Source organism: Myotis myotis, unplaced genomic scaffold, assembly GCF_014108235.1.
Source record: "Myotis myotis isolate mMyoMyo1 unplaced genomic scaffold, mMyoMyo1.p scaffold_m19_p_2, whole genome shotgun sequence".
In the NCBI taxonomy this organism is placed as follows: Eukaryota; Metazoa; Chordata; class Mammalia; order Chiroptera; family Vespertilionidae; genus Myotis; species Myotis myotis.
This window is the reverse complement of record NW_023416324.1, coordinates 63,828,699-63,852,627: the sequence shown is the minus strand read 5'-3', so window position 1 is coordinate 63,852,627 and position 23,929 is coordinate 63,828,699. Positions and strand designations below refer to the sequence as shown.

Below are 23,929 nucleotides of genomic sequence, written 5' to 3'. Positions count from 1 at the left end.
AAAAAAAAGAATCATAGTAAGAAAATATCTTTAAAATAAAAATTCAAGCCCTAACCGGTTTGGCTCAATGGATGGAGCGTCGGCCTGCGAACTGAAAGGTCCCAGGTTCGATTCCGGTCAAGGGCATGTACCTTGGTTGCGGGCACATCCCCAGTGGGGAGTGTGCAGGAGGCAGCTGGTCGATGTTTCTCTCTCATCGATGTTTCTAACTCTCTATCCCTCTCCCTTCCTCTCTGTAAAAAAGTATCTTGTATTCCTCACAGAGATAATGAATATGGCAAGTCAAGAAAATGGGATATTAATGTTATGGTTTTTTTCTTTTTAACATCTCATCTCAGATTCTTCTCTTCTCCAAGAATTTAGCTGAATAACTCTGAATTCTTCAGGGAGGGTCAGGATTCTGATGAACTATGGCAACACAGAGGTCTCTTATCATGGGACTTTTAAATCGTGGGTCAGTAACATGCTAATAGAGTAATAATAGCCAATTTTTTTTCTTATGAGAAGACGATTTGGATTAATATTATTGAGGCAGGAATATGATCTATGATTTCATGGAAAAATACTTGGGATATTTTCATTTTAAAAGATGAAAGCTTCTTTTTGAATTGCAAAGCAGTTACTCATCCTTATGTAATTTTCTGAAGGCAACACTGAATTCTATTATGAGTTATTAACTAGTTTTAAAATTTTATCTTTCTTGTTAAAGTATTACAGATGTCCCCCTTTTCCCTCCCCTCCTGTCCTCTCCCCAGGCCTTCACCCCACTATTATCTGTGTCCATGGGTGATACATATAAGCATGTAAGTTCTTTGGTTGAACACCCCCCCCCCGCCAACCCCCGCCCACTTTCCTCTGAGGATCCTTAGTCTGTTGCATGCTTTGATGTCTCTGGATCTATTTTGTTTGTCAATTTATTTTGTTCATTCGATTCCACATATAAGTGAGATCACGTGATACTTGTCTTTCTCTGACTGACTTCTTTCACCATTAACACAGAACCTGGGGTATAAATAGGTTGGGATTCATTGGGTGAGACTTCATTTCCTCCTCCTTTGCATTTGGATCTCTCTGTCCCTGTGTTTAATCTATCCTAGCTTCCTTGTGCTAAGCCTCCTGTCCTGCCTTGTAGAGGTAGATCTGGAAACCAGTTTCTCTTTCCTTGCTACTAGTGACTTGTATCCACCATTTGTCCACTCTCTTTTCTGTATCTCCCTCTCTATTGCCTTCCTACTCCAATCCATTTTCATTTTAAAAAAGAGAATCTAGTAACTTAGATATAGTGTTTCATGCAGTGACCAGTTTGGAGTATTTCATCTTACTTGACCTCTTTGTAATATTTGATGTTGATCATTCCCTCTTCTTTGAAACAGCCTTTTTTCTTTGGGAGACAGACTCCTGATGATCTTTGTAAATCTCTGGCTGTTCCTTCTCAGTCTAGTTCACAATGCCTCTTTCTTTATCCCCCATTTGAGTGTAGACTCTTCCCAAGAGTTCATTTTTGACTCCCTTCTCTTCTTTCTCTCTATGTTCCATATGGGGATCTCACTCTTACGCATGGTTTTACTTCTCCTCTGTACACTGATGATGAACAAGTACACATCCAGCCCAGACTCCTCACCAACCACCCTAGGTGAAAGAAGAAATGGAATAATATTTTCCAAGTGTTGAAAGAAAAAAGTTAAACTTAATATTTCAGGTTAGCCTCAGACCATCTAATACACACTCTAAAAACACTCTTGAAGGAAATCCTCCAGCAAGAAGCAAAATAAATAAAAAATAATAAGGTATGAGAAATAAATAATTTAGTAAAATTTATTATCTAAATAATCAATAAATAAAACAACAAACATTTATTAATTCACAATTTAAGCCAGAAAATGCCAACATGAGGGAGGTTGGTGTCAGAATCCAGTTAGAGACAAGGGCTTGCTAAGGCATTGCTATTGGAAGTGAAGTGGATAAGGGGAATATAGATAAGTGTTTGAATTCTATTACCATGGGAAATAAATAAATAAATAGTACATATAAGAATGGATCTTAATTAGTTGAGATAATTATCAGAAGACAAAAATCATAATGTGTAATTTTTAAGCCAGCGGTGTCAAATTTAATCTATTCGATGGAAGTTAGGAAAGGAGAGGAACAGGAGACACACAAAAAGTATGTGAAATGGAAAAAGATGGCAAATAATTTCTAAAAAATCATTAAACCTGTGTGAATTGGTTAAACTCTTTTGGTAAGACAGAATCTCAGCTTAGATTTTGAAAAGATGAAATAATATGCTGTCCTTAGAGACATATGTAAAATGGTAATGTTATAACAATTCCTGCATTGCATATGTGTAAAGAAATGTAAGAAAGATAGGATACTTGTAACAGTAAGTAGTAAAAAAGAAAAAAATCAGTTGACGCTAATTTTATTTTACTTCATTATAACTTTACACAATAACTAACTGATTAACTCAAAGACTGCAATCTCTGTTTTTACAGAACTCCTTATTTCTATTCTGATAGATCCCAATATATTCTACAGCATGAAATTGTACTGCTGTAGCTTTTTTACTATCATCCCCCCACAGGGTAAAGTCCTAAATCTTTTATTCAGGACCTTCCTTGATTTGTAGCTTAGGTACTTCCCCATTGCCTCCCAATACAGCCACCTGCCCTCTACAATTCCTGCCTTAGGCAAACAGAAGGTTCACATTTTTCCAAACGGAACAGTATGCCTTTGTCTATTGGCAATTTTTGACTAGAATTTCCTTCTTTCTTTTCTACTTGTCCTTCAAGACTTATATATGGTACAATCTCTTCCATAGTGCTTTCTCCCTTATTCTCCTATAATTATGTATATGATATCACATCTCATCACATCAAATTACTTTGTCTGTTTCCTTGACTAAACTCTATGTCACTGGAAGAGCAGGGACTATGTGGTCCCAGTCTTCAGCATGATGCCTCTCATACAATAAAATACAATGACTAAAGGCATCCATGTCAACAAATATTATGTTCCAGGCTCTATGATACTAGATTCAGACCAATAGGCAAGAAACAAAAATTTAGAAAATAGATTCTGTGTATAAAGTCTACAATGAATGTGGTTGGTTTTTTTCCCAGTTCCAAAAAAAAGAATCAAATGAAACAAGTTATTTTTTTAAAACTTAATTGTATGAGTATTTTAAGCAGCACTCTGGTTGCATGTGACAGAAAACCAATTCAAATAAGTTATTTGCATATTTATTTACTTATTTATTGGAAGGCTATTGGGCAAAACTCACATTACACTGCAAAGGTGAAGTTGGCCCCAGAGCTGGGAATGCTAAGGATGTGAATATGCTCATTTCTCGGCCTGTTGGCCTTCCCTCTTTCAGCAGGAAAAAAATGGACAGAGACCAGTCCTGAGCCTCACAACAGATAGCTTTGCTGCCATGGAGACATTAATCATCCTCCCTACTTCGGGTTCAAAAGTCCTGGAGAAGAGCTCTGATGAGCTTGTTCTGAGTCAAGTGGCCATCCCGAGGAGTCATCTGCAGCCAGGAGAACGCCCTGATCTGCCCGAGTCAGGTGCCTATCCTGGGTGAATCCATGATAGCAAGGAGGGCAGGTTCAAATAGCAAAGACATGAGAAGTGGGGACAGTCTCAATCCTTGCCACCCAAAGTGAGGTCCTCCAGATCATGTGGAGATTGATAGAAATTAAGAATCTTGGGCCCCTGGACCTACTGAACAGGAATCTGCATTTAGGTCCCCAAGTGATTTATGTACACACTCAAATTTGAGGAGCATGGGACACATTAACCAGGGACAATTGTTCTCTATTTCTTCAGAGGTTGGGAGAATTAGACCTGGTTTTAGGTGGTAGCAGAAATAATTCGTGAAAATACTTGCAAGATCATCCTACGTGTTTAAAACATAAAATATAATGTTTTAAAAAAGTTTTGGAATTTTCTTTTTGAGCAAGTGTTGCAGAGAAATATCATTCGCATTTTTCTCTGGAATAGTTTGTCACATATGCAAAGGAATAGACATTTCAACTCCCTTTACTGTCCCATCATTTTTTATAACAAGTTCCTTTACTCTTATTTCATAGCCCAAACACTAATTACTGGCTCCTGGAAATTCTCATTTTCTAAACCAGTGATCTGTTTCCTCCTTGTTCCCCACTCCCATTGTGTTTTCCCCAGATGGTCTTTCTTAAACTGTTGGATATTGAACATGGTAACTTCTATTGTTCCATGATATCCTGTGGTGATATCAATTCACTTTCTGGGATTGTTATTATTACATGATCTGCAATTTCATTGACTGTATTATTCTAGTGGTACAGTAATTTTAAGGAATATGGCTTCTCTATGTTGAAGCATTTTCCTTTCATTTTCTGAACACATGGCTGTACTATTTCTAAAGCCGCAACTATCCATTTGAATTGTAATGAAACTAGAGAAGCCAAAGGCCACCTCTATGTGGTCCGAAGATGTACTGGAGGCAGCTGAATTGTTTCTCCTTCAGGAAGAAAATTAGTTAATCTCAGAGGTGTGTGGTGTCCCATGTGGCCTTAGCATGACACATCGGCCCCTGAAGGCACTGCTGAAATGTTGTCCTTATGCTGCAGACCTGTATATTCTCCTTTTCCTCATTTATTGTTATTTTCTGTCTTCCTAATACCCATTTTTTGTTGCCATTTTGAATTTCTGACATTATCCTTCTGTGGTTCTCCCCTCTCCCCCAATCATGTTTGGCTTTTGTATTACTGAGATTGTTTCTTTTTCATATGTGAAAATGTTTGTACTGCTTATAAATAATATGTGCTTATTGTAAAAAATTAGAAGACATTACAACATTTAGAGAAGGAAATTTTAATTACCTATTAATATATATATATATATATATATATATATATATATATATATATAATTTCTTGAATCGTTAAGACCATACCGTATGTTTATTTATTTTGAAATAATTTTTACTTTTCAATTACAATTTACCTGCAATGTTATATTAGTTTCAGGGTTTCAGGTGTCCAACCCAGTGATTAAATGTTTATATAACTTACAAAGTGTGCCCCCCAATAAATCTAGTACCCATCTGACGCTATACATAGTTATTACAATATTATTGACTATATTCCCTATGCTGTATTTTACATCACCATGATTATTTTGTAACTATCAATTTGAACTTCTTTTTTAAAAAATCATTTTACTATTTATACCACAGTCACATTCAAATTGGCAAAATTGTTCCATGACAGAGAGAACAGAGACCTGTCATGCAAAGTAAAATTAAGTGAAGGCTTTCCTAAAGCTGGAGAAGTACCACAGAAACACAGGATGGCTGCAGCTCCCTCTGATAACAGCGCCAGGGGGTGTGAGTGGGAGGAATGGAGGGTGCTCCTACAGTAGCTGGCCTACTTATATTGGCCTGAGACCACTACTGGTTACTAAGGGGAATTTCCTAATATGCTTGGTAAGCTGATCACTTTTAACCATTCATAATTGGGGTAGGGAGACACTTCTGCAGAATAAATTCTACAAGTTCCTGGGCAGGTTCTCTAAATCTCATCTGTGATCAATGGTTGGTAAATTAGGATTCTGCAAAAGTAATCCCATTCAGCAGTTCTCAACCTGTGGGTCGCGATCATCGCAAAACACATATAGCATATCAGATATTTACATTACGATTCATAGCAGTAGCAAAATTACAGTTATGAAGTAGCAACGAAAATAATTTTATGGTTGGGGGTCACCACAACATGAGGAACTGTATTAAAGGGTCACGGCATTAGGAAGGTTGAGAACCACTGGGTTAAATGGACATGCAGGGAAATTTTTCCACCAGTGAAATTAGGCCAAACAATAAATAGCCACATGAACCAAACCTACACACTGAACTAAACTGGTGTCATTAAATTTAGGACTTCGGAAAGAAGCAGAGCAGGAAAAATTATTCTAACAGAAGATCCGCATTCTTCTCTTCAGCCAGAAGATTGGCAGGCTCCATCACCTCTCCAGCTCCCCTCCCTTTCTTCAAGTCCCTCTCAGTTTTTTCCTTAAGAATCTTTTTTTTCCTCCTGTATTTTCATTAACCTATAGAACTCTTCTCACTCTCTCTCATCCAGCTCTGTGATGATATAAGCAAGGGTATGTTCCATCCTGGGAATGATGACATGTTCAATGGCATTTACATGACTGTTGTTATCTTAACAGCTTCGTGTATTCTGAGTAACAAAGGAAGTCTGCAGCGAGGCGAATTCCAGCATAATTCTCTTTAATTTAGCCCGTTGTTCCCCTTCTCTGGCTAAACCAGACAGTTCATAACTGTCAGTTCCTTCATGATAATGTTCAAACACTGGCAAAGTAACACCTGCTACACTATCTTTCTTTGCTTGAATCTTCACTTGGGCTTTATTTACATTTTGAATAACTGGTGCTGAGTTCTCTGCTGTGAACAGGGCCTCAGGAAATGAAAAGGCAGCTTCTCTCATCACTTCACCCATCAACATTTTAGTCTCTATGATCTTCTTTAGGATCTACAGAAATCGAAGAGTTAAAGCATCAGATTTTTTCTTCAGGAGGTTTCGTCCTGCCTGTGCTCCTTTTAATCGAGCCTTCATGATGGTCTGTGCCATTTGACAGGGAAAGATTTCAATTCGGTCTTTGCCCGACATTCTTACGATGACTGTTCGGCTCCGGTGCTAGGCCTGGCAGTCCTGGTTGCCACAGACCCAGCCACAGCGTCTTCCTCTACAGGAGTCAGCTGGTTGTGTCACTTGACCCTCATGTTTCTAGGCCACCAGGATTCACATTCTTCCTCAATTTGTACTTCTTAATCTTTTCACCCATCCTGCAAAGCCCCCTCCCATCTGACAACCATCAAAATGTTCTCTGTATCTATGCGGTCCATTTGTTCATTTATTTTATTTTTTTAGGTTTCACATATAAGTGAAATCAAACGTTATTTGTCTTTCTCTGTCTCATTTATTTCACTCAGCATAGTACCTCTAAGTTCATCGATGTTGCAGATGATAAGATTTCATTTTTTTAATGGCTTCTGTGTCTTAGTTATTCTATATAATAAAAGCCTAATATGCAAATTATCCCCTTGACCAGGAGTTTGACCAGGGGGCAGGGCCAGCTGGCCAACTTCAGTAAGAGAGGCCCCGGTTGGCAGCCAAAAGCTGCTAGGGACCTTACCCATGCACAAATTTCATGCACTGGGCCTCTAGTTGTAAATAATGCTGCAATGCACATATCAATGAATATGTCTTTTTGCTTTACTGTTTTGGGTATCTTTGGATAAATAAGTAGAATCCTGGGTCCTTTTTTATCTCTTGTTATAGCCTTTGTCTAAAAGTCTATTTTGTATGATATAAGTATTGCTACCCCAGGATTTTCTTTTTATTTCCATTTTCATGAAACATTTTATTCATTACTTTCAGTCTGTTTGTCTTTTGATCTGAAATGAGTCTCCAATAGATAGCATGTTGTGAGGGTCTTATGTTATTATCCATTCAAGCCCCCACGTCTTTTGATTGGAGCAGTTAATCCATTTGCATTTAAAGTAATCATTGATAGATATGTATCTACTAGAGGCCCCAGGCACAAAAATTTATGCACTCAGGGTGGGGGGTCCCTCAGACTGCCTGTGCCCTCTCGCAGTCTGGGGCCCCTTGGGGGATGACCACCTGCTGGCTTAGGCCTGCTCCTCGGGGGATTTGGCCTAAGCTGGCAATCAGACATCCCTCTGGCAGCCTGGCAGCCCTCGGGGGATGTCCACTGGCTATCAGGGAGCAGACCTAAGCTGCAGTCGGACATCGTTATCACTGCTGAGGAGGCAGGAGAGGCTCCCACCACCACCACTGTACTGGCAGCTGGCCGCCTGGCTTGTGGCTGAGCAGAGTTCCCCCCCTGTGAGAGCGCCCTGACCACCAGAGGGAAGCTTCTGCATTGAGTGCCTGGCTCCTGGAGGTCAGTGTGTGTCATAGTGACCAGTCATTCCCAGTCATTCTGCTATTAGGGTCAGTTTGCATATTACCCTTTTACTATATAGGATAGAGACCTGGTGCATGGGTGGGAGCTAGCTGGTTTGCTCTGAAGGTGTCCCAGATCAGGGTGGGGGTCCCGCTTGGGTGCCTGGCTGGTCTGGGTTAGGAGCTGAGGGCCGTTTTCAGGCTGGTGGGTGACTGAAGCTCCCAACCTCTCCTTTTTTTCTTTTTTTTAAAATTTTATTCTGGGATTTATTTACCTACTATAGCTGTCACTGGAGCTGAGAGCCGGCTTTAGTTCTGAGGCCCAGTTCCAGCTCTGAGAACTCGGCTGCTGGAAGCAGGTATCTGGAGTTTGTTTAGCTTCTATAATTGAAACACTGTTGCGGTCCTGCTCGCTGAGGCCAGCTAGCTGAAAGCAGGTATCTGAGGTTTGTTTAGCTTCTATAATTGAAACATTGTTGCTTTCGGAGCTCAGAGCCAGGCTGTGGCAGGCGGGGAACCTTGGCTTCCTCCATCACTGGAGCAAGCAAGCCTCCTGCTCGCTTCAGCTGCGTGGCTGCCAGCCAGCATCTTGGTTGGCAGTTACTTTGCATATCGCCTTGATTAGCCAATGGGAAGCATATCAGAGGTACGGTTAACTACCATATTTGTCTTTTATTAGATAGGATTGCCATTTTGTTATTCATGTTTTTTATCTTCTTTTCCTCTTGTTGTTGTTGTTGTTGTTGTTGTTGTTCTTCTTCTTCTTCTTCTTCTTCTACTTCTTCTTCTTCTTCTTCTTCTTCTTCTTCTTCTTCTTCTTCTTCTTCTTCTTCTTCCTTCTCCACCTCCTCCTCCTCCTCGGTCTCCTCTTCCTCTTTCTCTTCGTCTTCTTAAAGAAGACACTTTAACATTTCTTGTAATACTGGTTTGGTGGTAATAGACTCCTTTAGCTTTTTCTTGTCTGGAAGCTCTTTATCTGTCCTTCCATTCTAAATGATAATTTTTCTGAGCAAAGTAATCTTAGTTGTAGGTTCTTGCTTTTCATCACTTTGAATATTTTGTGCCAATCCCTTCTGGCCTGAAATGCTTCTCTTGAGAAATCAGTCTTATGGGAGCTCCCTTGTAGATAACTAACTGCTATTCTCTTGCTGCTTTTAAGATTCTATCTTTGTCCTTGACCTTTTGCATTTTAATTATGATGTGCCTTGGTTTGGGCCTCTTTGGGTTCATCTTGTTTGAGACTTTTTGTACTTCCTGGATTTATATGTCTATTTTCTTCATGATGTTAGGGAATTTTTCTGTCATTGTTTTTCAAATAGGTTTTCAATTTCTTTCTCTCTTTCTTCTCCTTTTAGTACCCTCATGATGCAAATGTTGGTATGCTTGAAGTTGTCCTAGAGACTCCTTAAACTGTCCTCATATTTTTGGATTCTTTTTGCTGTTCTGATGGGGTATTTTCTGCCTCCTTATCCTCCAAATTACTGATTTGATCCTCTGCTTCATCTACCTACTGTTGATTCCCTGTAATATATTCTCCATTTCAGTAACTGTATTCTTCATTTGTGACTGGTTCTTTTTTATATTTTCTATCCCTGTCCTTGTTTCCTCTTTCCTTGTTGAAGTTCTCACTGAGTGCATCTACTCTTCCCCTAAGTTTATTGAACATCTATATAACCAGTGTTTTTGGCCCCTGCTTCTGGTAGATTGCTTGTCACCATTTTATTTAGTTCTTTTTCTGGAGGCTTGTTCTGTTGTATTGTTGTTTTTTTTTCATTTGGGACATGTTTATTTTTCTTCTCATTTTGTCTATCTCCCTGTCTTTGTTTCTAAGTATTAAGTAGAGATGCTGCATCTCCCAATCTTGGTAGAGTAGTCTTATGTAATAAGTACCCTTTAGGGCCCAGTGGCACATTCCTGGTCACCCGAGCTGGGCACTCCAGGTATGTCCCCTTGTGGGCTGTGTGCATCCTCCTGTTTTAGTTGAGCCTTGATTGCTATTGGCATGTCAATTTGAGGGAATTACCGCTCCCTCCCCCCCCCCCCCCCCAACAGACTGATAGGTTGGGAGAACTGGCTGTGACTTCAGGGGAGGAACTGCTCAACCCTATAGAGCAGGACTGCTTCAGTGGGATTCTGGTACTCAGTGAGTCTGCCCCTTGAGTGTGTCATTTGTGGAGGTGGTTGGGTGGTCTTCTGGTGTGGTCTGTAGCTGACCACTGGTTCTGGGCCTCCTGGGAGGTACAGACCAAGACCATCTGCCACCTCTGCTCAGCTCAGGGCCACCCAGCATGAGCTACAGAGGGATCTGCATTTGGCTGCTACTTATGCTGGGCTTAGAGGTGCCTAGGTGAGGCCAAACTGAGAACAAAGGCAGGCTGCCACTAGTGTTGGGGATGGGGTAACTTAGCAAGACGATTGGGGCATATTAAGGCCAGATACTGCTTGTTTGGGGTTTGTGAATCTTTGAGAGATTTTAGGGAAGTCCACAGCATGAGCCAAGACTGGCCACTTGTATGGAGAAGCCACGGAAAAGGATCTGTTGAGCCCATAACTTAGGTGAGGTGGGTCTCAGGGAATCACCAAGGTGAGGGAACATTGTTAGCCTTTCATCTCTGTGTGGGGAGGACTCATCAAGGAACAATGGACTCTGCCAGAACTTCTCTGTCTGGGAAAAGGTTTCACCTCCAACTCTTACCCCAAAGCCAGACAATTCAGTTCCTTCCCATGTGTCTCTGGTGGCTTTTGAGCTGCTGCCCAAAGCTGGAGTTCAGAGTTACTGAGTTTATATTCATGTATGTGGGACCCTTTAAGAAGAATGCCTGAGATTCCAGCAGCCCTCCATCTCACTCAGACATAATCCCTGCTGGTCTTTATAGCCAGAAGTTATGGGGACTTCTCTCTCTCTCTCTCTCTCTCTCTCTCTCTCTCTCTCTCTCTCTCTCTCTCTTTTTCAAGCCTCACCAAGCATATGTCTTTATTGATTTGAGAGAGAGAGGAAGGGGGCAGAGAAGGAGAAATATTGATGTGTGAGAGAAACATAAATTGGTTGCCTCCAATGCATGCCCTGACCAGGGACTGACCTGCAATCCTTTTGCTGTATGGGATGATGCTCAACCAACTGAACAACCCAGCCAGGTATTAGGATTTCTCTTTCTGGCATTGGAACTCTGGGATGGGGTGCCTGCAGTGGGCCTGGGACCCCTCACTTCTCAGGGGAGCCTCTGTAGCCAAAATAACCCTCCCAACTTTTAACTACCACCCATGGGTGTGGGACCAGACTCTTCCTTGTCTCCACCCCTCCTACCAGTCTCAATGTGGCTGCTTCCTTATAGCCTCAGTTATAGGACTGCTGTTCTAGATTTCAAGCAATTCTTGAATAATGGTTGTTCTGTACTTAGTTATCATTTTGATGGGGTTGTGGGAGATTGTGAGTACTGATTGCGAGTACTATGCTGTTTATTTTTGCATACATTTAAAAACTGGGTACATATAAGCATTCCTTTGAAAGACATTTTTGGAATGAGGATGAAGATAATGAAGGTGATGAGATAAATAATATTGACTTAGTGATTCATATGTTCCAGGCCCTGTTTTAGCCATTCTGCATATATTTTTAAAATTAATCTCCATATCAATCCTGTGATGTCTTTATCCTCTATTACAGATAAGAAAGTAGTAGGACAGCCAGGTAGGTAGTTTGTCCAATGTTCCATAACTAGTAATTGAATAGTTTTAAAGCATTTTCTTATGATATTGAATATTTCATAAATCTCATTTTAAATGCCTGAGTAGAGTTTTATTGCATGAATACATCATAATTGTTAGATATTGAGATTATTTCCAGTTTGGGTACCTTTCAGATAATGCTGTTCTGAACATCTTTGTTGACAATTTTAGTTATTTCCTCATGATAGATATCTGGACATAAACTGATGTGCCAAGGGTTGAAGATATTTATGGCCCTTCACATTGCCAATTGCTTTCTAGGAAGACAGTTTCCACTTATAGTCCATGAGATAGTATATGAGGATATATTTATCCTATTACACTTTATAAGTATTAACATTTAATGATATCTTTATTAGTTAGAAAAGTAAAAATACGTCCTATATATTTTTTAAATTTAGTAACATGAATTTTATTGTTGTTGTTGTTACCAATCAGTGGGACTGCTCACAGCACACAGAGAATTAGGGATGGACGACACCCCCAATCTCCGATGAGAAAATGTAATGAATAAATCAGTTCTAGAGCCTAGTATCTTCTGTTTATTCTTCTTGGTAACCTTGGTCACTGCTTGTTATTCATAAGCACTGATTCACTACCAGGTATGCATATTTGATACATGAGTTTCTACATAGATGCAACCCTATCTAGTAGTAAAAGAGAGGAACAAAACAACCTAACTAGACAACTAGGTTACACTACATTAAGTTTGATACACACATTATCCAGCCTTAAAACAGGAAAAACAAGCAAGCAAGCTAGGCAATGAACTGTGTACATTGTTAGCAAATTTGATTGGCACTCAATTCAAAAGTTAATAGCAATGTTGAGAAGAGTCCCTTGTAACAGTTCTGTTAGTCAGCAGGGATTTCCCCTAATTTTCTGGTTCCTGGCTGTACAGTAAGTGTAGATAAGGAAGGTATGCAGGAAATTGAATTAAATATACAATGTTTCCTGTATATGGAATGTTGGCTACATGGTAAAACTTGGGCCTATAATGGCAGTATTTGGAAATTCTTTTCTGAAAACTAACATGCAAGAAAAAACTGGTTAATGTGAGGTTGTACTTATGTCAGTTAAACTAAAATGCTGTTAAAGTTCCCTGTATTATTACTCTAGAAATATTTACTGATCATTTTGTTGGGTCTGTTGGTTTAGTTTCAACTGCCTTCAAGTAGATGTCGCTAATATAGGGATGGATTTATGTTTAGAGAGAGATGGTTCAAAGTAGCAGAACTGCCTGTGTTAAAAATGCTGACTTAGCTGTGTGACTTTACTCAATTTGTTGGAGTACTCTTTGCCTCAGCTTACTTATCTGTAAAATGGAGATAATACTATTATCAAACTCATGAAGTTTCTGTGAGGAAAAAAATGAGATAATTAGCAGAAGCTCTTAGTACTTGGCACACAGTAAGTGCTAAATAAATATTACCTATTCTTATTACTATCCTATCTAATAAAAGAGAAACATGGTAATTAGCTGTACATCCACTACCCTTCCCATTGGCTAATCAGGGCGATATGCAAATTAACTGCCAGACAAGATGGTGGCCGGCAGCCAGGCAGCTTGAAACTAACATGAGGCTTGCTTGCTTCAGTGACGGAGGACTCAAAAGTTCCCCGCCTGCCTGGCCGGCCTCTGAGCTTGCAGTTTGAAACATTGTTACAAATATAGAAGCTAAACAAAACCCCAGAAACCTGCTTTCAGTGAGCTGGGATCTCAGAGCTGGAGTTGATACAGAGTTTCAATTATAGAACCCAAACAAACCAGATACCTACTTTCAGCAGCAGAGGCCTCAGAGCTGGAGCCAGAGCTAAAGCTGGCTCAGAATAAAAAAAAAAAAAAGAAAAAAAGGACAGGTTGGGAGCTTAAGTCACCCGCCAGCCTGAAAACAGCCCTCAGCACCTCACCCAGACTGGCCAGGCACCAGAGTGGGGACCCCCACCTTGATCCAGGACACCCTTCAGGGCAAACCAGCCAGCCCCCACCCATGGTCCAGGCCTCTATCCTATATAGTAAAAGGGTAATATGCCTCCCAGCACCGTGATCAGCGGAGGTGAGAGGCCTCCTGGCACTGGGATCAGTGTGACAGGGGGCAGCGCGCAAACCCCCTGATAGCCCTGTGGCTCTGTGTGTGACAGAGGGCGGGGCCACAACATCCCTACCCGCCCTGCTCTTTTCTTGATAGGGGAAGGCGCCCCAACCCCCTGATCAGCCCTGCTCTGTGCCTGATAGGGGAGAGCTCCCCAACCCTCTGATCACTCTGCAGCTCTGTGTTTGACAGGGTGCGGCGCCCCAACACCCTGATCGGCCCTTCTCTGTGTGTGACTGGGTGCGGCGCCCCCCCCTCCCCCCCGGGCCCTGTTCTGTGTGTGACGCGGTAGAGCCATAACCTCCCCATCGGCCCTGCCCTGAGTGTGAGAGTGGCGGCGCCCCAACCCCCAGATCGGCCCTGCTCTGTAGGTGATAGAGGGCGGTGCCCCAACCTCCCCCCCCTCCCACGGGCTTTGCTCTGTGTGTCGTGGGGTAGAGCCATAACCTCCCCATCGGCCCTGCTCTGAGTGTGACAGTGGTGGTGCCCCAACCCCATGATCGGCCCTGCTCTTTAGGTGATAGAGGGTGGCGCCCAACCCCCTGATCCGCCCTGCTCTGTGTGTGACGGGGCAGTGCCCCAACTCCCCTATCGGCCCTACTCTGTGAGTGACAGGAGGGAGCTCCTCAACCCCCTGATTGACCCTGCTCTGTGCGTGACAGGGGGCAGCGCCCCAACCCCCCGATTGGCCCTGCTTTGTGGGTGACAGGGTGTGGCACCACAACCTCCCCATCGACCCGGCCTTGAGTGTGACAGGGGGCGGTTCCCCAGCCCTACAATCGGCCCTACCCTGAGCTTGACTGAGGGTGGCATCATGAACTCCCAATCCGCCCTGCTCTGTGCATGACAGGGGGCGGCGCCCCAACTAGCCAATCGGCCCTGCTCTGAGCCCAACCAGGGGCTGCAGCTAGGGATTGGGCCTGCCCTCTGGCACCCGGGAGCAGGCCTAAGCCAGCAGGTCATTATCTACCGAGGTGTCCCAGACTGCGAGAGGGCACAGGCCGGGCTGAGGGACCCCCCCTGCCCCCCAACCCGAGTGCACAAATTTTTGTGCATCGGGCCTCTAGTCCTATCTAATAATAGAGAAGCATGGTAATTAGCCATACCTCTGCTACCCTTCCCATTGGCTAATCAGGGCGATATGCAAATTAACTGCCAGCCAAGATGGCGGCCGGCAGCCAGGCTACTGACATGAACAGGGAGGCTTGCTTGCTTCAGTGACGGAGGAAGCCAGGTTCCCCACCTGCCGCTGCTGGGCTCTGAGCTGCTAAGAAACATTGTTACAAATATAGAAGCTAAACAAAACCCCAGAAACCTGCTTTCAGTCAGCCCGCATCTCAGAGCTGGAGTCGCAACAAAGTTTCAAATACAGAAAGTAAACAAAGCCAGAAACCTGCTTTCAGCAGTGAGGTCTCACAGCTAAAGCCGTCTCTCAGCTCCAGTGACAGCCATAATTCCAAGAATAAAAAAAGAAAAAGAAAAAAAGGAGCAGTTGGGAGCTTCAGTTACCCGCCAGCCTGAAAACGGCCCTCAGCCACTCACCCAGACTGGCCAGGCACCGAAGTGGGGACCCCCACCCTGATCCAGGACACCCTTTAGGGCAAACCAGCCAGCCCCCACCCATGCACCAGGCCTCTATCCTATATAGTAAAAGGGTAATATGCCTCCCAGCACCGGGATCAGCGGAGCTGCGAGGCCTCCCGGCACTGGGAGCAGCGTGACAGGGGGCAGCGCCCAAACCCCCTGATCGCCCTTTGGCTCTGTGTGTGACAGGGGGTGGGGCCACAACCTCCCTATCCGCCCTGCTCTGTTCTTGACAGGGGAAGGCGCCCCAACCCCCTGATCCTCCCTGCTCTGTGCATGACAGGTGGCGGCACCCCAACTCCCCAATCGGCCCTGCTTTGAGCCCGACCAGGGGCTGCAGGGCAGGCACCTAGGGATTGGGCCTGCCCTCGGCCACCCGGGAGTGGGCCTAAGCCAAAGGTCGTTATCTCCCGAGGGGTCCCAGGCTGTGAGAGGGCAAAGTGCACAAATTTTTGTGCACCAGGCCTCTAGTTACTAAATAATAAGTATTCTTGATATTGTTATTCTATGTATTCCAACTATTACTACTAAAGAAAGTTGCTTGACTCCTCCCTCTTCGTCAGGCTAAGGCTTTATACATAGTGTTAGCATAATTGCAACTATGTTTCTGGAGTCAGTCTGCCAGTTAGTCAACCTGGAAGTACTTCTTGGTCATGGCGAAAAGAACACCTGAACATCTGAGGCTCGTACAGTGTTGGCCCAGTTCATGCAGCTGGGCTTCTGTTTCAAGAGGGAGTATGGTTTCTCATTATGGAGGTTGGTCTCAAGATTTTGAATAACTTCATTGTAAATACTACTTATATCAGATTGCAGGCAGATTACTTCACTCTGAGCTCTAGTTGCCCATCTCTACAGCCTTTTAGGGTGACATGACTTCCCTTTAGAAGGCAGTGGTTTGGCGCCTTGCTGACTGTGCCTCTTCCAGGCCTGGCTTCATGGACGAGAGACCTGTGTTAGAGACGACCCTGCACTCAGAAAGATCTGTGTTTGGTTTAATGCTCTGCTGTAGTTGTCTTGAAATTCTTAACGATTTTGTCTTTGGGCTGATGTTTGTAAGTGAAGTCTGATGGGATAATGCATCATGTATTTATTTATTTATTTATTTATTTATTTATTTATTTATTTATTTATTTATTTAATTGTTTAAAGCACTACATATGTCTCCTTTTCCTCCTGAGTTGCATCATGCATTTAAGTAGAGGAGATGCATGCAATAGGTATGTCTTCCATTTCTTGCCACTTCATTTGCCTATAATAACATTCATGATGTCTCATGACTACAGAATTTGGTTAGATACCCAATGTAGTGGAGTTCAGTGAGACTCGAACTGAGTACAAAGTGAACCTGCTGCATTTGTGGCTGAGTAAGCAGTTCTCTGTCAGCCTAGTGAAGCTGTGATTCCAGTTTGATTAAGAACTTTGTTTGAATGCAGAAAGAAGGCAGTGACATTCTGAGAACCACAAATGCCCCAGAAATTGTATCGTATCCTTTATTACTTATGCTATTTCCCTTTGTATCCAACTAGTTACGTTGAAGATGATGACCGAGAAGAAAAGAGAAAACGAGGACAACCCATAGTATATTTTTCTTTCAGCCCTTCCTTCCTTATCAGGGAGCCTAAGGTAAGTAGCATATAGCAATACATGAAATAAAAACACTTGAGTCAGTTTTGTGCAGTGTTTTACTGCTTTAGCAAGAATGAAATACACATGAAAGAATGAGCTATAAAAATATATAAAAATACTGGAGTCAGTTTTGTGCAGTGTTTTTACTGCTTTAGCAAGAATGAAATACACATGCAAGAATGAGCTATAAAAATATATAAATTGTGTATTCAATATACAAGTTAAATGTCTTATACTCACATTTAGAACTGACATTGCACAGTATAAAGAAGAATGGTAAAAGTCATATGAATACTTTAAAATAGCAATTTTTCTTTATTGAGAACAACTTTAAAGAACAAATAGAAAACACCATGACAAGCTTAGAAAAACTATAGAAGAAAGGAAAAAGTCTTTATATTTTAGTAGCTTTGATCACAGCATTTTCAATGCTGTTGAACAAGGTTGTCCTGCATTTTCATTTTGCATTGGTCCCCCAAATTAATGAGTTGGCCCCATGCTCTTTCTATGGGGTGAGTAGTCCATAGGCCAAGGGTTGTGCCCACCCAGTGAGTGACCTATCATCCCTTTGAGAACACACAGCAAATACCTGACATCTGATATTCCCTGATAAGTCATGATCCATTCATGACCTGCATAGACTAGAACTGACTTGGATGCCAGGGTCAGTCCTGCCTAGAGCTGATTGCTCAATGGTGCATAAATGCCCAGACAGGAGAGAGGATAAAGGGCAAGTGTTGATGTAGTATGTGGGCTGATGGGGCCACACCCGTGTAGGTGAGGTACCTGAGGGTGAGTGAGGGTGAGGAGTGGAGTTGGGCAGGATAGGAAGAAGACAGTGCTCCATGGCTCATCTGTCCCTGAGCCACCATGTTCCAACAGGATATGGGAGGGGTCCAAGAGTTTTAAATTGGAACCTGGCCTTCCAAGTCATTATGAGGGTATATTTGTCAAAATAGGAGATTACACATTTTAACAGCTGGTTAACCTGATTTATAATATTTGCAAACTTAGACCTATGGTATGTGGGTCTCTATTTGTACTTTGCCCCACAGGCTCCTTATTCTCATGGAAGGGTCTGGATGTTTTTTCAGGCTGTCCAAACCCCTTTCAGTGTGAGGGTCCCCACTGGGGTGCCTGGCCAGCCTGGGTGAGGGGCTGATGGCTGTTTTCCGGCTGCCCAAACCCCCTTCAGGGTGGGGGTCCCCACTGGGGTGCCTGGCCAGCCTGGGTGAGGCACTGAGGGCTGTTTTCAGGCTGACCAAGCCCCCTGGCGACTGAAGCTCCCAGCCTTTCCTTTTTTTTTTTTTTTTTTTTTTTTTTATTCGCTCCAGCTCCGTGGCCATGGTGACTGGAAGCAGGTATCTGGGGTTTATTTACCTTCTATAATTGAAACTTTGTTGCTTTTGAGTAGAGCTCAGAGCCCACGGCAGGCTGGCTTCCTCCATCACTGGAGCAAGCAAGCCTCCTGCTCGCTCCAGCTCCATGGCTACCGTCCGCCATCTTGGTTGGGTTGATTTGCATATAGTCGCTCTGATTGGCTGGTGGGCATGGCTTAAGGCATAGCAAAAGTACACAGGCTGGTCAATTTGCATGTTTGTATATTATTAGGTAAGATATGTAACAACCCAGTTTTCACTTTGCAATAAGCTGGCCTTTAACCCAGAGTACATAAGAATGTTTCCTTTTCTGTTATTTACTTTCTGTCTTATTTGTATACTGACATTTACCTCATTTCTCTGAAGTAACGTTATATATCCCCGTGCAGTTCCTCATGATATCCCAAGGTACATTCCACTGAGTTTACCCAAATGGAAATTAAAAATCTTAATTAGTGACTTAGAAATTTTATTTTATTATTTTCAAAATCTTTATTTTTGAAAGTATTGCATATGTCCCCTTTCCCCCCCATTAACCCCTTTTAGCCTGGCCCCTCCCCTTCCCCCAGGCTTTCACCACCTAATTATGTCCATAGATTATTATACAAGGTCTTTGGTTGATTACCTCCCACCCACCCACCCTCCCCTGCCTTCTCTCTGACTTAGGAATTTTCAAGGCAAAACTCATGTCAGCCATATTCATGGGGCTGAGTTTGGAGCCTCAGACTCATTTATCCAAATGGGCAGGCGAATGGTTCCCTAGTCAGGCATGTGCTTCTAGTTTGGTTTCATAACTTTCAGAAGAAGGTTTTAATCTGACCCTCTGTCCATTTGTTGGCAAACCACTTGGATGTGCCCACAACAAACAATACTGCATTTTAGGATATCAGTGTCTTCCTAGCCTCAGAACTCTCTGGTGTTCCATTATTATAATAAACTAGAGGCCCGGTGCACAAAAATTTGTGCACTTGGTGGGGGGGGGGGTCCCTCAGCCCAGCCTGTGCCCTCTCGCAGTCTGAGACCCCTTGGGGGATGTCAACCTGCTGGATTAGGCCCGATCCCCTAGGGATCAGGCCTAAGCTGGCAGTCAGACATCCTTCTGGCAGCCCAGGAGCCCTCGGGGGATGCCCGCTTGCCAGTGGGGAGCAGGCCTAAGCTGCAGTCGGACATCCTTAGCGCTGCTGAGGAGGCAGGAGAGGCTCCCACCACCACCACTGTACTGGCAGCTGTCAGCTTGGCTTGTGGCTGAGCAGAGCTCCCCCTGTGGGAGCACACTGACCACCAGGGGGCAGCTCCTGCATTGAGTGTCTGCCCTTGGTGGTCAGTGTGTATCATAGTGACCAGAAATTCCTCCTGCTTGCTCCAGCTCCGTGGCTGCGGATGGCCATCTTAGCCAACATCTTGGTTTGGTTAATTTGCCTATAGTCTCTCTGATTGGCTGGTAGGCGTGGCTTGTGAGTGTAGCGGAGATATGGTCAATTTGCATGTTTCTCTTTTATTAGATACGAGTAGAGGCCTGGTGCACAGATTCATGCACATTGAAAGGAAATTAATTAGAAGGTGGCCAGTGGGGCGGGACTGGGTGATACAGGCCAGACATGCCCTGGAGCCAACCTTCCTCAGTCCCTCCCTGTCCAGCCACACCTGGGGCAGTGCTGGAGCTTGAAGGGCATCTGTAAAGTGAGCAGGGTCCCTCCAGCAGGTGGGGTCCCTTGGCCTGGCCTGAGGGGATTGGGCCGAAACTGGCAGTCCGACATCCACCAAGAGGTCCTGGAGCACAAGAGGGCACTCTGCAAAGTTGCTGTCCCTCGGCAGCTCCTGCATTGAGCATCTGCCCCCTGGTGGTCAGTGTGTGTCATTCCTACTAGCTGGTTGGCTGGTCAGCTGGTTGCTTAGCCCTTTATATATATATATATAGATATATACATTTTAAAAAAACAAAACTAGTCATAGAAAATGGCCTGAAGTATATGTAATCCACTCACTACAAATTTTATCTTTGGAGCAAACTTAAGAGCTACTTGCTAGAATTGCATTGTTTGAACCCCTTTATAACTGTCTTTTTTGAACAGTGCTGGGGTGTCACTCCATTGTAACCCTGCAGTGAAATGTGGTTACGGTGAAGGATTTTGTGATCAGTGTGCTATATTCCACTTGTTGTGAGTATTGTCTGGATGTTGCTCAGACTACTGTCTTTAACATCACAGTACCCTAATGTATTGAGGATCTATAGATGAAACTTCTCATGGGTCTCTACTAGAAAAAGCCATTCTCCTGAGCCTCAGGTTTGTTTTTCGTTGTAATTAATCTTGTTACTCTTTTTGTCTCCTTTGTTATGCCAGCTGGGAAGCTCAAAATGAAATGTGTGACAAAGCTGTAGCAATTGTACAGAACATTATATTAGGCCTGAATGTGCTGAACCTTCCTTTAGTTTTCATTATATATTTACTTCACTCCACTTCCTTTTTAAATAATTTTTTATGTTTTGTATGTATCTGTAAAGTACCTCAAGTTCTGTTTGGAAACAAGGAAGATATATAAATAAATAAAATTGGGGTATATGCAGAAACAATCGTCTATTTTGTTTTTAATCAGAGAGTCACCCACAGCTTCAGCTCATTATGCTAATGAAATGGAAAAATTTTTTAAAGTATATGTTTTTATTGAGTTTTAGAGAGAGAGGAAAGGGTAGGGAGTGAGACAGAAACATCAATTGGTGTTGGAAGCTACCCATTGTCTATGCTATCAGGAAAGTGTAAACAAGGAACCCAGAATGCTGGTGGAACTTGAGCTCTGGCAAGGGCCAAAGCTATGCACTGATTGTTTAGTCAAGACAATGGTGGCTCAATCAATTTCCTGACCAAACAGTCTCAAAGTAAATCTTTACTAATATATACTGACCTTTAAGATAGTCTGTCTGCTACTGGAATTGCCTGCCTGACTAAGGGCAATATGTGTATCTAGAATTGAATGGAAGGTTGGCAGGTCCTGGACACCAGCAAAGTCTTTCTTCTTCAGAAAGACTCTCCGCCTGGCCCCTGTTTCCAAATTCATATTTCTTATCTAGTCTCATAATTTGCATGCAGCCCTTCTCAAGATCCTGAACCCTAAGCCACGTGGGATGTGGCTTTTCACAAATTGGCTGCCTCCTGCACCCCCCCTACTGGGGATCGAGCCTGAAATCCAGGAACATGCCCTGACTGGCAGTCGAACTGGTGACCTCTTGGTGCATGGGTTGAAGCTCAGCCACTGAAAGCTACACTGGCCAGGCTAAAATGGAGAATTTAAAAAGTCTTTCATCTGAATACTTTTTGTTGGAGACACTAGTGTCTGTGATTAGTTCTTGATGGGGACTACTATACTGCTAAGTCTGTTTGGCTCCTTTTTCCTTTTCTTCTCTTTCCTCCTCTGTCTATCACGCTCCTAGACTCTCCCACCTTTGTCAGTCCTTCATGTGGTCCTCAAAGTCCCCCTTTCCAAGCATAGTTCTGATTATATATGCCCCCTGATTTAAAGTTAAAATTGTCAAATGTTTTTTATTGCCTATAGGAAAAAGGCCAGATTTCACTCATCTTTTTGTATTCAAGACCTAGCATAGGCCTGGAATATAATAGGCAGCTGATGAATGTTGAATGGACTGAATTGTATTACATAACATAATACATGTAAGGCATTAGTAGAGCCCTTGGCACAAAAAAAGTTTACTACTCAATCTCTTTCCCTTCACACTTTACAGGAACCTACTTTTCCCACCTTATCTCCCACCACTGTGACTTTAATCACCAATGATTCATAATTTTATGCACATAAAATACATTTCTATGCCTATGGAATATAAATGCTGTTCTTTCTACATGTAGTCTCTTCCTTAAATGCATCATAATTGCTCAAACCCAGAGAAAATAATACATATTCCTGATGATGTTGGTTCAAATTTTCTCTATAACAAGCTATGACATATATTTAAACTAGAGACCCAGTGCACAAAATTCATGCACAGGTAGGGTCCCTAGGCCTGGCTGGTGATCAGGGCCAATCAGGGTTTTCCCCCAGCTGCCGGTTGCAGGCCAGGGCCTTCCTTCTCCCGACTGCCAGCTGCCAGCTGCCAGCTGCCGGTCGGGGCCTTCCTTTGTTCCACACCGCCCCCTGGTGGTCAACACATGTCATAGTGAGCAGTTGAACTCCTGGTCGGTCAAACTCCCGAGGGGACAATTTCCATATTAGCCTTTTATTATATAAGATAGTTTGATCTAGTTCAGTGATGGCGAACCTTTTGAGCTCGGCGTGTCAGCATTTTGAAAAACCCTAACTTAACTCTGGTGCCGTGTCACATATAGAAATGTTTTGATATTTGCAACCATAGTAAGACAAAGACTTATATTTTTGATATTTATTTTATATATTTAAATGCCATTTAACAAAGAAAAATCAACCAAAAAAATGAGTTTGCATGTCACCTCTGACACGCATGTCATAGGTTGGCCGTCACTGACTGATCTAGTTGGACATTTATAGCATCTTTCATATGTAATTACTTGTTCTTTTTAACTGGCAACACTCCTTAAAATGAATTAAAACTTACTTTTATTTATTAATGTAAGCATTCCTTTCTAGTATTCAAAGTGATGATTAAACCTTTGGATGTGAATGGATAGTTTTTATACATACATATCCAGTTGTTTAGCCTTTTATTTCATTAACTCATCCCCTGCAGGAAGTCTAAAATACACTTTAGAAACTTTTATGATCCAAAGGATGGATGCTTTATTTACCTCATGAAAACTCAACCCAAGGCTACTGACAGCTGCAATTCTCCCAGCCACTTCCACATAATTTTTAAAATGTGAATGCCAGGAATGGTGCTGTTGACATTAATTTCAGGACAAGGAAGGGAAGGACTAGGTGTCTCAGGAGGAGTCTGTGGGGGAATAAACAAAGATACTCGTGCAATGTTGGAGATTTCTGACATCAGGTTGACCTTATCAACAGCTTGAACAGCAATGAAGAGATCTGTGCCATTTTCAAAAGGGATGCTTTCTGGTTTAAACACAAAGACTTCCTCAGAGTTGGCCTCCTTTGGAATGAGATTAGTAGTGTTCACTTGAACCGATTCATTGAACTTGTCTCTGAGATCAAGAATACTTGTGCTTATTCCAATGATATACTTGTAAGCTAAAAAAAAAAAAAAAAAAAAAAAAAAGACATAACTTGCAATTCTCAAATTTTAAAAGGCTATTAGAAACTTTATATCGCCATCCCATAAAGTTCCAATGGGTAAATGCAATTGATGCTTCATTTTTACAAGCAGTAGTATCTTTTTACATTCTTGTCTATGTATCTCGACAGAGTAATAAATGTAAGCTGGGTCAGGTTTAGTCAGTCTTTTAGAGCATAGTACCTGGCCAAGACAGGAGGTTGTTTGATTATTATTTTATTATTTCTACAGGAGTTTTTGGTACCAGTGCTTCTTAAACTCTAATGTGCATACAGATCTTGAAGTGCAGATTCTAGTTCGGTTGGGGGTGAAATTGTACAGTGTCTAACAAGG

At 42.6% G+C, this 23,929-nt stretch overlaps 1 protein-coding gene, 1 long non-coding RNA gene and 1 pseudogene across 2 annotated transcripts in view; 1 reads left to right on the top strand and 2 right to left on the bottom strand.

Annotated features, from left to right (window-relative positions):
• LOC118676538 overlaps positions 1 to 3,529 on the top strand; it is a 79,520-nt gene extending 75,991 nt beyond the window's left edge. Inside the window, exon 3 of the long non-coding RNA XR_004974147.1 lies at positions 3,374 to 3,529. This is a non-coding gene — a long non-coding RNA (uncharacterized LOC118676538). The remainder of the gene's footprint in view (positions 1 to 3,373) is intronic.
• Positions 3,530 to 5,947: 2,418 nt separating this feature from the next.
• Positions 5,948 to 6,671, bottom strand: LOC118674948 (annotated as a pseudogene).
• A 16,449-nt stretch (positions 6,672 to 23,120) lies between these two features.
• Positions 23,121 to 23,929, bottom strand: part of CLCA1 (chloride channel accessory 1) — a 33,612-nt gene continuing 32,803 nt past the window's right edge. Inside the window, exon 14 of the mRNA XM_036351068.1 lies at positions 23,121 to 23,553. Coding sequence (XP_036206961.1) covers positions 23,165 to 23,553 — 389 coding nt within the window. The 3' untranslated portion in view covers positions 23,121 to 23,164. The remainder of the gene's footprint in view (positions 23,554 to 23,929) is intronic.